This window comes from Equus caballus, chromosome 20, assembly GCF_041296265.1.
Source record: "Equus caballus isolate H_3958 breed thoroughbred chromosome 20, TB-T2T, whole genome shotgun sequence".
Classification (NCBI taxonomy): Eukaryota; Metazoa; Chordata; class Mammalia; order Perissodactyla; family Equidae; genus Equus; species Equus caballus.
This window is the reverse complement of record NC_091703.1, coordinates 37,797,552-37,814,052: the sequence shown is the minus strand read 5'-3', so window position 1 is coordinate 37,814,052 and position 16,501 is coordinate 37,797,552. Positions and strand designations below refer to the sequence as shown.

The following is a 16,501-nucleotide window of genomic DNA, read 5'->3' as shown; positions in this document are numbered from 1 at the left end:
AGTCTCAGGGATTCCTTAGGGAGATGAGGTCTAAGATTTGACATTGGCCCTGATCAGTATGCCCACGCCTTCACCCTGTCACCCTGGACAACAGAGAGCAGGGCAGAGGGCACACAGGAAGGGCACGTGTTGGTGTGGACTGAGGCAGGGAATGGAGAGTGTGGGCCTGAGCAGCTCTGGGGAGCCTGGGGCAGTGCGGGGAGCCTGGGGGCCAGCCCCGGGGGTGCGGTGAGTGTGGGCCAGGGAGGAGGGAGTGCAGGCGGGTCCACGCAGCCCCTCCACATCCCTTGGGGATGGGTGGATGTCAGCCACAGGAGGAAGGGCAGTGTCAGGGCTCCACATCTCGCCCGTGCCTGGGGAGGGCCGGGTGGGGGCCGAGGAGGCAGGACGGAGCTCTGTGCTGGGGGAGCTGGGGCTGGGGTCAGGAGGCCTGCCGTCTGCTGCTGAGGCCTCTCTGGGCCCTGTGTCCCAGGCTGTGAAAAAGGGGCTTTCTGGAGGCCCCGCCCACCCTGGCCTCCTGGGATTCCGTCTGTAGGGTGGGTGGGCTGGGGTTGGGGGGAGCTGGAACCTGGGCTCTGTTCCCTCTGAGCTAGGCAGGAGGAAAGAGCCTGAGCCCAGGGGGAGCTTGGAGACAGGTCCTGGGGGGTAGTAATGTGAGGGGCTGCCTGGGGGAAGGGAAGGAGATGGGCCAAATGAGCTGACCCCTCCGGGCCCCTCTAGACACCCACCCCCATCCCATCTCCAGGCCAAACCATCTCACCCACTGGGGGCTTTTCCTAGGGGGGCATCTTCCAGCTCTTTAGGTAAATTGAGACATCCAGAGGCTCCTGGGGTGTGAGTATGTGTCCGTGGCATGTACGTATGTGTCTTTGGGGGACCACCAGCCGCGGGACCCAGGTGAGGCGGGCAGACTTTCTGGAGGAGGAGAACCAGTCACTTCTCAGCCTGATGCCAGCCTCACTCCTGCTGGACAGGGCGAGGGCCCCAGGGGGCCAGGATCAGGGGATAACAGAGTGGAGGTGGGGGGCACGGGGACCCCAGGCTGGAGCCAGGGGCAGGGCCGACTAACCATTTGGCCCTCCTCTCTGGGTCTGTTTCCTCCTCTGATAAGTGGGCGAGGACCCATGCCGTCCATGCCCCAGGGTCTCCCCCAGGACAGGAGGAGGTGGTGCCCGTGGGAAGAGCTGGGACGGTCCCAAGGCTGTGGGGATGGGAAGGGGGTTGGTGTGCAGGGCACGGTGCTGGCTGGGCAGGGTGGGGTGCCAGCTGCCCCCATCAGCGGCCCCTCTCGCCTCCAGATCCCCCAGATCAGCTACGCCTCCACAGCCCCCGACCTGAGCGACAACAGCCGCTACGACTTCTTCTCCCGTGTGGTGCCCTCGGACACGTACCAGGCCCAGGCCATGGTGGACATCGTCCGTGCCCTCAAGTGGAACTACGTGTCCACGCTGGCCTCGGAGGGCAGCTACGGCGAGAGCGGTGTGGAGGCCTTCATCCAGAAGTCGCGGGAGGACGGTGAGTCCCGTGGGTCACGCTTAGGGATGGGGGGATGTCACAGCACGGTACCCAGCGCTGCACTAGAGCCGCTCGCAGGTCCTGCTGTGGGCTCTGCCTGCCCCAAGCCACTCTCCTCGTGGGCCTCGGTCTCTCCCTTGAGCGCTGGGGACTGGCCTGTGGCCTCAGCGGGTGGTGACGTGACTCCTGGGCCAGGGGGTGGGTATGAATAACTTTTGCACACGTGGCCAGGCGGACAGAGGGACCATCAATGTCCCTGGCACGGGAGCCAGTGGAACAGCTGCTTGTTCTCAGGCAGAGAGGAGGGAACAGGGTTGGGATGGAGGTGGCCTTGTTTCAGGGGGTCTCAGGGACCCAGGGGGCCAGCCGGCAGGTTCTTGGAGCAAGGGTTGTTTGAGTCCCTTGAAGGGAGCAGTCTGCTGGGGGTGAGGGGCAGGGCTGTGCTGGCTGTGGCTTCAGTGACGTAGGTGCCCCCCGGGGTGGATCTGAGGAAGTGTTGGAAAGTGATGTGCTCTCCTCGAGGTCCCCCACTCACCACGTGCCTCCTTTCCCGCATTAAGCTCACTGTATTCCCTTAACTGCGGTCCTTAGAAGCTCCGGGTCGTAAAGCTTTTAGTTATGAGCAAGCAAGGAGGCTAACGTGACAAGGGTTCAGAGCTCGGCGGGCCCGAAGCCTGGGCCTCTGAGGGCATCAGACTGATGGCCGTGCTGAGGAAGGGGCTGTGGTACCTGGTACCGGGGGCGTCCGGGCAGCAGGTTGGCCCCTGGGTCGGGGGAATCCACCTGGGTTGGGCGAGCTTTGCCAAGAGGGATGGCTCAGTGCGGGCCGTGGGGCTGAGGGATGGCGCCTGTCATGCATGGGGTGTGGGGGGAGCAAGGAGACCCTGCCCCCTCCTGGCAGACCCAGCTCCCTGCAGAGGGGGGCCCCCGGTGCCCACCTCCTAAGGCCCTGTCTCTAAATAGCTCACTGTGGTGCCCTCAACCTTGGGGGATGGCGTCTATATATTTATACCCGTATAACCCCGGGACTCTTAATTGCTTTTCCTAAGGAACACAGAGTGTCCAGAGGCTGGCGCTGGCAACACCCTGCGGGCATAATCCTGCTATAAATCTCAGATAAGCCCCTTTAATTGTACAGCTGAGGCAGCTCGGTGCCTGTGACCTGGTGGAGAGGGAGCAAGGCCTGGAAGTGGGGCAGTGCTGGCTGATGGCTGCCGCTCTGGGCCACTCCCCACTCCAGCAGCTGGGCCCCCGGCAGAGGGAAGCAGGGGGTGGACGGGACCCCCTCCCACCTCCGGGCAGGTGGGCGGCAGCTCCCTAGGGCCCCCTGTGGCAGTGTCAGACGCCCTCCCCATGCCAGCCCCTCCCTCTGGCTGCCCACCTCTTCTTTCCTCCTTTGCTCAGAATCAGGCACCTCTCTCTGGGCCGGCCCCACCCACCCTGCTCTGGCACTTCCTCTCCTCCCTGTGGCCTGAATCCTTCCCCAAACAAGCCCACTGCCTTTCTGTTTAAGATGCGACCTCTGGGGGCCGGCCCAATGGCCGAGTGGTTAAGTTTGCGTACTCTGCCTCAGCGGCCCAGGGTTTCAAAACGCTGGTTCAGATCCTTGGCGTGGATGCGGCACCACTCATCAGGCCATGCTGAGGCAGCATCCCACATGCCACAACTAGAAGGACCTACAACTAAAATATACAACTATGTACTGGGGCTTTGGGGAGAAAGGAAAAAAAAAGTTGGCAACAGATGTTAGTTCAGGGCCAATCTTTGGGGAAAAAAAAGTGCAACCTCTGCAGGATTTGGGGACAAAGGTGCCTGATAGGGGCAGGGACAGAAGGCCCAGAATCTTAGTGTTCAGTTGTGCTCAGTCCCTGCCGTGAGGGACCGGGAAGCCATCTCCATACTAAGCCAGCCTCCCTGTGTGCCCAGCACACCCTGAGCGCCTGTTTTACCCCCGTCGACCTGGGTGATCGTCCCTACCCTAGGAGGGAGGTGCCCCCATCTTACAGGGGAGGAAGCTGAGGCACAGAGAGGCCGAATAGTAACTGGCACCCGGTCACACCGCAAGTTAGAGGTGGAGAAGGGGTTTGAAGCCAGACATCTGGCTCCTGGACTAGAGGTCTTACCTGCTTCTGTGTTCTTGTCACTCTGTCTTCTGCCCCTGTTTCCCACCCATTAACTGAGACCCACATGGCCCAGCCCTGTGCAAGGGATGGGGGTATGACTGACACACACACGCACACACACACACACACACACACACACGGCCTGGAGGGACATATGCTGACGTGTTAGGAGCGGGAGAGCACAGGATTGGGGTGGGGTCTGGGCCTTGCAGTGGGGCTGAAGCTGAGACTCTTTGTTTGAATTTTCCACAAAGCATCTAATCAGGCATTGGGTAGTTAGAAAAAATAAAGTCTACTCAATGTTGTTTAAAAGAGAAATAAGAGAAAAGCTACTCTGCCAGGGCCTCCAGGTGGGGCGCTCCTGCCCTGGCACAGGGGCCCCTCTCCGTGCCCCTGCCTCCCGCCCCCTGCTGAGGGCTGGCCTCCCACCGGCCGGACCTCCCACATCCCCAGACCCTCCTGCTGTCCCCCCATGCAGGGTGGCAGCCCCGGGGGCCCTTGAGGACGGGCAGCTGGGTCTCTCGGCCCCACCTGCTCACTGAACCGTGATTTGGAGGACCGTCTTTAGGAGGGTGAAAGGCAGAGGAGAGAGAAAGCCGCGCTCCAGCTGCCAAATTGAAATCAGAATTGAGCGACTGGTAGAAAGAGGCCGCTGTACCTTGTAGCCTAATCCCTGCGAAAGATTAAAGATGTCTTTGGCCGTATATTGTATTGATTCGGCCTCTGAAGTATGAATCATCTGTGAGTGGCTCACAGGAGCGCCGGGGAGCGGGGCCGAGGGGAGGGTGCGCTCGCCAGGCTGAGGAGGCACCGCAGAGCCCTGGCAGAGCTTGTCCAGCAAGTCCTGGGTGCCTACTGTGTGCCGGGCTCGGGGTCCTGCAGGGGACATAATTATACCCATTTTATAGAGGAGGAAACTGAGGCCAGAGAAGGTAGGCCACTTTCCCAAGGCCACACAGCCGGAATGTTGAGGAGCCGGGACTGGAACCCAGCTCTGTCCTCCAGGTGGGAAGCTCCCGGGTAGTTCCCAGCACTGACCATTGGCATAGGGCTTAGAGGAAGCCCTGGCACCAAATGTCCCAGCCCCCATCAGTGCCGACCCCCTCACCCCATTTACTCAGTCGTGTGTCTTAGGCCCTGGGCAGTCCTGTGGCCCTTGACCGAGCCCTACCCCATGCCGGGTACCCTCTAAGCCTGCACTGTCATGAATCCTGGTGACAACCCTGTGGGCTTGGTGCTTTTGTCCCCATTTTACAGATGGGGGAACTGAGGCTCAGAGGGGTGAGGTGGCTCGCCCAGGCTCACACAGCGAGGTGTTGGAGCAGGACTTGGAGCCGGGTTGTCAGACCCAGGCCCTTCCGCCCCACGCCTCTGTCTCCACCGGCTTGCATCACACGGGCAGCAGCACGTGGTTAATGGGCAGGTTCTGGCCGACAGACCTGGGCCCTGGCTTGGCCACTTCCTGGCTGTGTGATCCTGGGCAAGTCACTCAGCCTCTCCTGGTTCCTCATCTGTGAAATGAGCTAAAGACTGGTTGTTAGAGTGAAATGCGCTGCTGGCCCCTGGATGAGGGACTCAGGAATGCACATGGGACGGTTGTTATCGGGGATCCGACTGCCTGGCCCCCCCCCCGGTGCCTGGCCTGGAAGGCCTGAGGGGGCCCTGCTGTGCCCTGACCGAGGCTGAGGGCTGTGTCCAGGGACAGCCCTAGGGACCAGACCACAGGAGCCCAGGCCAGCCTGGTTCCTACAGGACAGCTGGCCTGGTGGTGAGGTGGTGGCATCAAGGTGAGTCCCAAAGATGCCAGGGCAGGACGCGTGTGTTCGTATGGGGAGGGGTGCACGCATGTGGCTTTCTGGATGTGTAAGTGTCAGGCCTGCCTCAGTAGGGGTGTCCGTGGACAGGCCCGTGTGCATGTGTGTGCTCGTGTGAGGTGCCTGGTGCATCACCCCATCTGTGCGCGTATGTGTGGCTGCAGCCAGGACTCCCTCCCCACGCTAGGCCGAGGCTGCCCGATGGAAGGGGAGGCACAGAGCCGGGCTGGATTAGGCATGCAGAGCAGGCCCCGCCTGGGCTCCGGAGATAGTGTGGTGAGTCACCTCAGAGGGAGAGGCGCAGACGTGGCCCTGCCCTCGTTGCCTCCCATGGTGGTCCTGGGCGCTCTCAGGGCTGGGGTCTGGAGCATAAACTTTTATATCCCTACAGCCTTTCCGTATCCATGGGGCCCAGGTGAGCCTCAGTTTACCTGAACTTGTCCTCCATTTCACAGATCATAAAAAGCACGGCTCAGGGAAGTTAAGGGGCCTGCCTCGGGTCACACGGAAGTGTTCCTGTGTGGGTGATGGGAGAATGGATGAATGGATGATACTAGGAGGTAACATTTATGGAGCCCTCCTGTGGACCAGATTCTGTTTTGTGTGTTTCATACATGTTAATTCATTTAGCTCTCAAGGCAACTTCATTATACAGATTGCAAAACTGAAGCTCAGAGAGGTTGAGTAACTCTCCTGAGACCACACAGCTGGAAAGTACCAGGAGTGGAATTTGAATCCAGCAGATGGTCTCCCCACCTCTGGTGCATATGGCAGGAAGGACTGTGGCAGGAGCTCCTGGCAGGGACCTCTCCATGGTGTCACCCAGGGAGTTTGGCTCTGGTCCTCTTGGGTGGGCGATTCCAGCAGCCCTGGGCACATCCAGGCCTGTGCTGCTGGAGTGGGGACAAGGTGGCCTCTCTGGATGTGGCAGGAAGGAGCATGGGGGCTCAGACCTGCTTCTTGAAGGACGTCCTGTCCCATGCACAGCGGGACCTTCTGAGGCCTCATCTCCCCGCTGTGTCCCTGAGTCCCCATTGATATTCCGGAGACGCTGCTGAGTCAAGCTGTTGCCGGTCTGACCTCCAGCTCCGGCTCCCAGGGCTGAGCGTCAGACTTGCATTTAGATGGTTCCTGTCTGTGCAGTGGCACGGACAGCGACTGGCAGGGCCGGCAGCTGGAGGCACAAATCTGGGGTGCCATCTCATCCCCCTGGCTATGTGACATCTCTGGGCTCAGCTTCTCTGGCTGTAAATGGAACACTCGCCTCCTGGAGGCTCTTGGGGGGGGATGGGGGAAGAGCTTGGCCAGCTGGAAGGAGCTGTGCCACCTGGAGGCACTGGCACTGCTTATGTTTCTGGGAGACCAGAGAAGAGAGATTTGCCCCAGGGCACCCCCAACATCCAAAAACCCTAAAGGTGGATATTTAGAGGGCCTGCTCCCCTTTCTGCTGCCTGCCCGTCACCTCCATGACCGTATCTCCTTCCATTCGCCTCTCCATCTCTCTGCTCCAGCCACACCAGCCTCCTTACTGCTCCTCTAACACTCTAGGCGCAAGCTACCTCAGGGCCTTTGCACTGGCTGCGCCCTCTGCCTGGAAAACTCTTTCCCTGGATATCCATGTGGCCCACATCCTTAGTGTATTCAGCTGTCCTCCCAGGTGTCCCTTCTTCAGAGAGGCGTCTCGGACCACCCAATCTAAAATAGCTCCTTCTCCAGCCCATCATTCTCCACCCTCTGTACCCTGCTGTTGTTCTTTCTAGCACTTGACAAGTAAATTTTTATTTGTTTATGGTCCTTGAGGGCAGATTTTTTTGCCTGTTTTCTTTTCTGCTGCATCCCCAGCATCTATTACAGCTCCTGGCACACAGTAGTTGCTCAATAAATGCTCAAAAAAAAAAAAAAAGCCGGTAGTGGATGGTTGATCACAAAATCCAGCCCCCGACTACTCACTTCTTTAGCCCTCCTCCCAGCCCTTGGGCCTGAGAGGTTGCTCTCCCAGCCTCCAGAAGGGCAAACTGAGGCTGACAGAACATGGGTATCCCGGGTTGGGCCAGGCTGCCCTGGGACCCCTCCTCCTCCCCCACTGAGCTCCCTGGCTGTCCCCCCGGCTCCCCCTGAGTCACTGAGGACAGCAGCCCTTTCCCGGAGGCAGAGGCAGGGATGGGAGGACTCGGCCTGTCTGCAGCAGCATCAGGCTGCAGTGGGGGTCCGGCTGCTTCCCCTTTCTCACTGCAGCGCCTGCCTCGGATGCCTCCTCCTGAGGTGCTGCCTGCCCTGGAGGGAGGGTGGGGGGCGCGAAGAGGCTCAGCCTTCCAGCCCCTGCTCAAGTCTCCCAGCTGGGCTGGGCTCCACGGATGCATTTCACACCTGCTGGGCCCCCAGTCCCGTGTGGGGAGAGGAGGCAGGCCGTGGGCCCTCCCTCGGTGGGTGCTCGGGGCGTGCGGGGAGGAGAGTGCACGGCCAGACCTGGCACCCTGCTCTGCACGCAGCAGGTGCTCAGTAGAGTTTGCCTGAAGGATGAGTGAAGGGATGCGGTGCTGCCTCTGTTGAAGCGGAGAGACGTGCTCCAGGGCTGTAGGGGGCCCAGCCCAGCATGGCGGCCAGGCCGGCAGGGCTTGGAGGAGGGGCATGTGGGCAAGTGGAGAGGAAGGAAAGGGCATGCCAGGTCGGGGAACAGCATGAGCAAGAGCCAGGAGGTAGGAATGAACAAGGCAGATGGGACCCCCATGAGGGGCCTGGCCTGGTCCTAGTGGCCATGGGGCAGGGACCAATGGGAGACGGAGCTGAGCAGAGTTTCTCTTAGGCCAAATGTTTGGCATTTGGGTTGTGCCCGCGTGCCCGAGGGAGTGTGTTAGCGCACCCCGCCTCCACCTGCCGCATCCGACTTGCTCGGGGCCCGCAGGGCCTCTCTGCCCTTCCGGGCTCAGGGCCAGGGCCCTGCTCCCTGCAGGCAGGTGCTCACATGGGGGGTGGTCTTCCCCAGGGCTCCCCACCTGGGAAGCCCCAGTGCCTGTTGAACCTTCCCTCTGCCTTTTCCACTCGACTCTGGGGTCCCTGAGGCTCCGAAGGGACAAGACCCACTCGGCTCTGTGCCCCGTGCCCTCCCTTGCATATAGCAGAGCCTCAATAGATGTTTGTAGGATGAAGAAATGAGTGAATAGACAACTGGCCCTGCGCCGCTGGGGCCTCCTTGTCCATCAGTAACAGGTGCGCATGCATCAGCTCATCTCCAGGGTGCTGCTCTGACGTCCGACAGCCTGTGTCCTCACAGCCCGCGGCCCTGACTCCAGGCATTTTTCTTGGAAGCAAAGACCGTCATGGCTTGTTCTCCACCATTCTGGCTCATTCTGAAAACACCATCAGACATTCACTGCAAACTACTTATTTAGGATGCTTCTCTCAGAGGAGAGCTGGAAAATGAAGCATCCGTCAAGCCCAAGGGAGCGGATGTCCAATGGTGGCACGGCAGGGCTTGTCTTTTGGTTCAGGGATGGTTGGGGCCAACTGCATGAGGACAGAGCTGGAGCACGCAGCCTCCTCGCCCCCAGTCAGATGAAACGTGGTTTAAATTGGCCAAGGGGGCGGGGAGCTGGGAGCAGGGGAGGGTCCTGGCTTTAGCTTGGTGTATCTGAGCGTGGGGTGGCTTGTACCATCTTCTCAGGGGGACACCTCTGGTCTCTCCCTCCAACTGCCTCCTGGAATCACAGCCCAGGGACCCAGCACTCGGGACCACCATGCCCTGCCTGCTGACCATGTATCTTCCAAGGATGCGGGGGGGACGTGGGCCCCACCTCCTGGCCAGTCCCCCCCATTCCAGCTTATCAACCAGGTCACCTTGAACTTGAGACAGATTGCATCTTCTGCTCCCTGGTCTGCCACCCGTCACTCTGCTGTGGGTGGAAATTAAGTGGACCTGGCGTGGGCGCTCCCCACTGAGCCATGAGGCCCACCATGTGCCAGCTGGGTCTCCAGGCAGGCACTGAGAGATTGGCAAGGTGTTGGCAATAATGTGACTGCTCGGTGATTGCCAGGTCAATCTCTATCCCGCTATGAAGATGAACCCCGCGCTGGCCTGGCCTGCCTCAGGGACTTCACTTGTCCATTCTGATTTCTCTGCCACTCTGGGCTGTGGCGGGGCGCTGACATCTCTTGGTTTTGTGAGTCCCCTGGGTTGGGTGTCATTGGGCCGCTCTTGCTCTCTCTGTCTCGTCTCTGATGTGTTCGCCCCGGCCTATCAAGACAGGGACAAGCTCCCATCCGAGTTCACCTCTGAGCTTGACGGAATGACAGGAGGAAGACATTAGACTCCAAGCCCTTTTTGCCCTGAATTTGCATCCCTTCCCTCCTGGACAGGAAGCAGCATTTCCTTTCACCGGCCTCCTTTGGGGAACATGTTTGAAGATTTCTTTGGCGTTTAAAAAAATTTCCCTCTGCTGGTTGTAGCCCCTTTGTGGCTTCGGCCTTTTGAATCCTGTCCTCTGGATGACACAGTAGAGTGGAGTGGTTAAGAGCCTGTGTGCCTGCTCTGCCACTGTGAGCTGTGCCGCCTTGAGGAGTCACTTGAGGCCTCTGGGCCTCAGGCTCCACCTTGTGAAATGGACATATTAATAGTATCTCCTGTATAGGTTGCTGTGTGCATTAAGTGAGTTAACACAGGTGGAGCACTTAGCACGGTCTGGGCCCTGCACTGAGCTGTGAAATGTGTCGGTTGTCATCATCATTAACCAGAGTAGGGAAGTTGGGGCCCAGTTCTAGTCCTGGCTCCGTCTCTGGGTGGCTGTGTGACCCTGAGCTGGTCACTTTCCCTCTCTGAGCCTCAGCCTCATCACCAATGTGAAAGTGATGGGTCAGGGGACCTCTGAGGCCCCTCATGACATGACGTGGGTCCTCACATCCCTTACCCACCTCTCTTGGGTTTTCTATCTGTCTTGTCACATGCGGTCCAGGTACCACGGGGTTGGCCTCTGGCTTCCGGTGTGTCTGTTGTTCTTGGGCCCAGACCTGAGCCCACGGGGCAGCCACATCCACAGCAACCTGCTTCCTCAGCACTTTCGGCCTCTTGGGTTTCTGGACTCTGATCCTTTTGACAGATGAATCTCTAAACCTGGTTTGAACCCCATTTTCTTCAAGTTCACTTTCCTGCCCGAGTTTCTTTCTTCTCCCACTCCTGAGCCTCTTCTCTGGGCACACACTGGGTTTTCTCCTCCCAGGCTCCCGTGGATGGACGGGGATCCCTCCCGATTTCCTCCCTTCATTAAGGAACCAGCGGTGAAGTGAAGGCATTGACCTTCCCGCCCTTCCCCCTCCAGCTGTGGCCTTGACCTCCAGGAACCCTCTTCACCCCTCTGCTGACTGCTGGATTTCAGGCTGTTTTCCTATCTGAGGCGGGTCCCCAGCACCCGAGTCCCCTACTCTGAGCTCCTTGGAGATGTAGCTAAAGCAAGCCCATCCCACTCATTGTTTGCAGCTCTGGAAGGACCCTGCGGGCTCCCCATTCTCCTCCTTCCCTACCCCGAGGCTCCCTGCTTCAGGCTGGTACGGGGTGCTGAGTGTCCTGGGTGGGATCCCTGTCTCAGTCCCATCCCCTACTCCTGTGTGACCTCAGCAAGTCCCTTCCCCTCTCTGAGCCTGCAGTTCTTCCTTGTGAGACCAGGAAGGAGCTGTGTGCCTTCTTCTATGGGCTCATGACATGGACACACCGAGGGATGCCCGCAGCCGTCTTCCCCTTGTGTCCACCCACCCAGCCCTCTTCCCAGGCTCTGCCTCCTGCATCAGTCCCTCAGCAGCCTGGCCTGCCCTTTGTGAAGAGCCCTGGACCCCCTTTTGTTTTAATATACGTATTTCTAGGAACGTCTCATTAACGGTCCTCACAGAAGCTGCCAGGCCCTGGCCCCAGCCTCGGCCCCTGCATGGCCGTCTTGAGAATTGTCCCCATTTTACAGGGGAGGTGACAGTGGCCCAGGCTGCCCGAGGCCTTGCCCAGGCCCTCCCAGCTGGTCAGTGGCAGAGCTGGGGTTTGCACTCGTGTACGTGCCCTGTGCTGGAGCTCGAGGGAAGGAAGGGGAGCCCTCCTTTAATGAGGGATTTGATTCCTTTCATGGCCTTCTCCGGGGACGCACTGGTGGGTCACTCAGATTAATGAACCTAGGGGCACACGACCCCCCACAGAGGCCAGAGGTTCTCTCAGCCAGGAAAGGACGAGGTGGAGCAGCTCCTGTGATGGGGAGTGTGTGTGTGTGAGTGCGTGTGACAGGAGTCGCCGTGTCCTGTGTGGCCGTGTATGAGCCTGGGAGGGGCCCTGTCTAAAAGTGAGCGTAACAGGCCCTGGAGTGGAGAGGGATGCGTCCTCTAGCGGTCGCTCCTTCAGTGCTGGCTCTCCTCATGCTCCTGGGGTTTTCCGGGGTTCAGAGGACAGAGTCCAGGCCTCCAAGCCACACAGAGCCTGCTCCGTGGGGATGTGGCCGGTGGGGAGTCGGGGGGGGGTGTCATTTCTTCCTTTTGCTCTTCAGCCCTTTCATCTCTTGCCTCTGCACAGTAATTCATTCATTTGCTGAATAAATATTTATTGAGCACCTACTGTGTGCCAGGCATTGACCCAGAACCCTGGGGATACAGCGGTGGACTAAACGGATAAAGATCTCTGGCCTTGTGGGTTCACATTTGGGGAGAAGGCCAGACGCAGTTTACAGTTGACAAGTAAATACATGACTATATACTGGAATTTCTGATGGGAGCTGATGGGCATCATTATGAAGAAGCATAAAGCAGTGTATGTGGACAGAAGAGGGCAGGTGGAGGAGACTGTTGCATACAAGGGGTTAGCAAAGGCCCGTCTGCAGAGAGGACATTCGGGCACAGCCCCGAATGCAGTGAGGGAGTGAGCCATGTGGACATCTGCGGGGAGAGTGCCCCAGGCAGACGAGCCAGACAGGGCAAAGACCCCCAGGTGGGAGGCTACCTGGCATTTGGGGCATAGCCAAGAAATGGGAGCAGAATGAGCGAGAGGGAGAGAAGCAGAAGAGGCGGGACAGAGCACGTGGGTCTTGTGGGCCACGGTGAGGACTTTGGCCTTTGCTCTGAGTGAGATGGGAGCCATTGGAGGGTTGTGAGCAGAGGAGGAACGTGAGATGACTTGGGCAATGTTCCTCTGGCTGTTGTGGAATAGACTGTGCGGCTGAGGCAGGAAGGCCGGTGAGGAGGCCCACCGTCATCCATGCTTGGACCACGGGGTGGGGTGGTGAGAAGGGACAGATTTGGAGTGTATTTTGAAGCTGGAGCCCGCAGGACTGGCTCCCGGGTTGCCTGGGCGGAGGGCAGCGGCGCGACCCAGGCACGCCTGGCTTCAGCACCAGGGAGAGCGGCCCTGGCCCTAAGGCCGGGAGTCGGAGAAGCGTCTGGGCTCCGACAAACAGCCGTCCAGCTCTCGGCCAGTCTGTGGACGCTGAGCGAAGCCTCCTCTGTCAAGTGCAGGTCCTTTCCCCTCGATTTTGTTATCAATTTCCTTTTGAGCCAAATATGTTTATTTCTGGGCACGGCTGCGAATCCTTTTCGGGATTAGGCAGGTCTGAATGCAATTATATAGCTGAGATGAGAGGTTTGAAAGCAGTTGTCTCCAAAAATCCGGGCGTCTGGCTGAACTGTTGTTGCTGGGAGGGGGAGGCCAGGGCGCGAAGGGGGAGGGGAGCTTCCTAGGGGAGGGGCGATGGAAGGAGAGCCTTGAAGAACAGGTGGATCATCCTGGGGGAACGGGAGGGCATCCTGGGTAGTGGAGCTGCTGACTGAGTTTGGTCCTTCATGCTGCCTTCCTTCTGAGAGTGAGGGGCGGCATTCCTGAGAGAGCAGTAGGCCACCATGAGCGGGGTGGGCCAGCCCATGGCAGAGAGGGCTGCCCCCTGGGACTGCCATGGACTTACTGTGTGTCTTTGGACAAGCCCCTGTTCCTGTTTGGCTCTCAGTTTCTCAATCTGTAAAATGGGGATAATGGTAGTCCCTACTTTGCTGGTTGTTGTAAGAATGACAAAAACAGATGAATTAGCCATCAGAAAGGCTGAGAAAGGGCTGGAGGGGGTGAGGGGCTGCCTCTGAGGCCTCAGACCCCAAGGGTGAGCACTTGGCCCTTTCCTGGTGGGGGTTCTCCCCGCTCCCATTGTGACCACCCTCCTTTTCTCTCAACTTGCATGGTGCATCATATCCGTGCCCCATTTTGCTGTAGACAGAATGATCATATGGATATTCTATGCAAATTCTCATTTTTAATGAGCCAGAAGGAAAGCTAATGACCATCTTGCAGGCGTCTTGGGGCCCCAGGGAGGCCTTGGGATGGGGGGAAGGAGGACAGAGTGACAAACAAGAGAAGAGAGGAGGGAGGGAGGAGAATGAAACTGGAGGAGGGATGCAGTGGGGACTGCGGGGGCGGGGGGAGGGGGAAGCACGGGTCCCATGTACCGTCTCCCAGGGCCGGCCTGCCCCATGTTACAGATAAGGAAACAGGCTCAGAGAGAGGAGGCAACTTGCCAGTCCATCCCAGAAGGTGGGACAGAGGGAGAGAAAGGCAGAGAGGAGGGGCTGGGACTCGGTTCTCACTTGTGGGGCTCAGTTTCCTTATCTGTACAATGGTCATAATATCTACTTGGGAGGAGCTAATGAGAGAACACGTGCAAAAATTATTCAACCAAGGAGTGCTGCATGAACGTGAGGGGCCATGGAGTAACGGGGAGCAGCGTGCGTGTGTGTTAGAGAGAGGAAGAAGGAGGAGACGAAGGATGGGGCGCCAGAGTGACTGGGGGAAATCAGGAGGAGGAAGGCGGAGGGACAGGAACTGGAGACGGGGCCAAGAGACGATCTGGACGATAGGCCAGCTCTTCATTAATTACTTAGTCTGTTCATTCCTTCATATGTTCGTTCATGCTTTCATTCCTCAGCATCTGTCATCTACTTTCTAGGTGGATGTCAGCTCCTCGAGGGCAGGATTCTTGTCTGTCCTATTCTTGACCGTCCTCACAGTGTCTAGGACCGCACCTGGCACTGGAGGGTGCTTTGTCAGTTGTTGCTGAATCAATGCATGCTCTGTGTCCAGCAGTGGGGCCGGCAGCAGCCATCTCCCTGGAGGTCAGAGGCTGGTGGGCACAGACACATCTAGTCCAATAATTTCCATTCACTGTGCTCAGTGCAGCAATGGAGACGTTGGGATTGTTGTGGGCACCCAGGGGAGAAGGAGCCGGGGGTCACCCACAAAGGCTTCCTGGAGGAAGGGGCCTGAGCTGAATCCTCAAGGACGGACGGGAGGTGACTTGAAGGAGTCTAGGAAGAGGAGTTGCATAAAGGCAGAGGGAAGAGTCTCGGCAGAGGCTCAGAGCTGGGAACACCCTGGTGTGTGTTGGAGACCGCAGGTGCTGTTGGAGGTGTGAGCAGTGGGAGATGAGGCTGCAGGGCCTCAGGACTGGGCTGAGGAGTTTGGACTTTGCCCTGAAGGAGGTGCGAGGGAGGGGAGTGATGGGGTAGGACTGGAGTTTTGGTGGCGAGTTGGGGGGCCAGGCTGGGCAGGCTGAGGTTTGTGTGCAGGCGTGGGGCTCCGGTCTGGTGAGATGGTGTAGACAGGAGTCGGGGTGCATCATGGGTTAGGGCCCGAGGGGTCAGCTGGCCGCTGCCAGGTGGGGCTGGACCTGCCTCAGGCACAGAGCCAGTCTGGAGAGCGGCCGCAGCAGCATGTGGGTGAGTGACACGTCCTGGACTGCCTTGTGCAGATCATGGCCCCTCTCTGGGCTCTGGTTCAGATCAGAAAGGAGCTCTCAGCTCTGGGCAGTCCCACCTGGGGGCATTTAAATGTCAGTGTAAACATCACAATGACATGGGTCCCTGCTGACATTTAGTGCCCACGTTCCCAGGATATCCCTTGTACTGCACCATGGGGCGGTTCCACACTGTGCACACGTGTCGCACCCCGAATGCCTGTTGAGAGAAACCAGCAGACGGTAGCCGCCCCTTCCCCAGCTCTGGAGTATAGGAAGGACAGAGGTCTGCTGGGCACCCCTTCCCCACCTCCTCCTGGACGCCCTCCTCAGGCGGGCTCGGGGCTGCTCCCAGGATCCAGGCCTGGGGCCCTTTTCCCTTCCTCCCTGGTCCCTGTCTACTCTCTACTCTCAGGGGTGGCCAGGCAGGCCTCCAGGCTGTGGGGCCCCAAGCCTTTCCCCAACAGTGCTGGGAGAGCCTGGGGCAGTGCTTTTTGGGGTGAGGTGATCACTCCTCCAGCTCAGGGCTCATATCTGGGCCTCAACCACTGACCTTCGTCCATCAGCTCCTACTGACCCAAGTGCCAGGCAGCCCAGCGCCTCAGGAAAGCCTCTCGTATGAGGCACGCTGGATCAGGTTGGTGTTTGCTGCTGTCCTCGCTGTGGGAGGCCACCGCCCTCACCACTGTCTGCCACCAAGGCCAATTTGTGGGGCACACTCATATCCACTGTCTGGGTCCTCCCTCCCTGGCATGGGGCAGCAGCCCCATTTTCTGGCTGAGAAAGCTGAGGCCTGGTGGGGTGAAGGGGTCGCCCCAAGTGCATCCCGTGCCCAGGCTGGACCCATGCACCCGGTTCCCTGCGTGTCCTGTCCTGCCGTCACGAAGGTTGGCTTGGAGGAGCCAGAGCCGAGCTCTTTGCCGTCCCCTCCCCCTGCCCTGGCTGGAGGAGGAGGGGGCGAGGGCTGGTGCGGGGACGGTCCAGGAGGACTTCATTACCCGACGCCTGCTTGTGGCAGGTGGGGGGCGCTGAGCCCGCCGCTGGCGGGAGACATGCTTGGTCTACCTGGGTAATTACATCTCAACATTTCATTTTGCTTGTCAGTTTCCACTTCCTGGGATGTGGGCTCCTAAATATTTCATCCCGGCCTGCAGCTGTCTGCCCCTCTTGGGCCAAACCAAGACCCAGCTGTCAGCCCCTAACCCCGGCCCCTCGCTGCTCAACTGAGCCTCGCTTCCTGCTAGGGGTGGCCAGAGGTCATCTTCTCCATGCCTCTGCCCCACATGGGGGTCTCCACCACCAGCCCAGTGCTGGCTCCTCT

The 16,501-nt window shown here is 59.2% G+C and overlaps 1 protein-coding gene across 8 annotated transcripts in view; it reads left to right on the top strand.

Annotated features, from left to right (window-relative positions):
- The window catches only part of GRM4 (glutamate metabotropic receptor 4), a 116,004-nt gene that overhangs the window by 52,199 nt on the left and 47,304 nt on the right, over nucleotides 1-16,501 (top strand). For all 8 annotated transcript variants that reach the window (XM_023624740.2, XM_070245413.1, XM_023624744.2 and 5 more), the window contains one exon: nucleotides 1,299-1,515. In XM_023624740.2, the coding sequence (XP_023480508.1) occupies nucleotides 1,299-1,515 (217 nt within the window). The remainder of the gene's footprint in view (nucleotides 1-1,298; nucleotides 1,516-16,501) is intronic.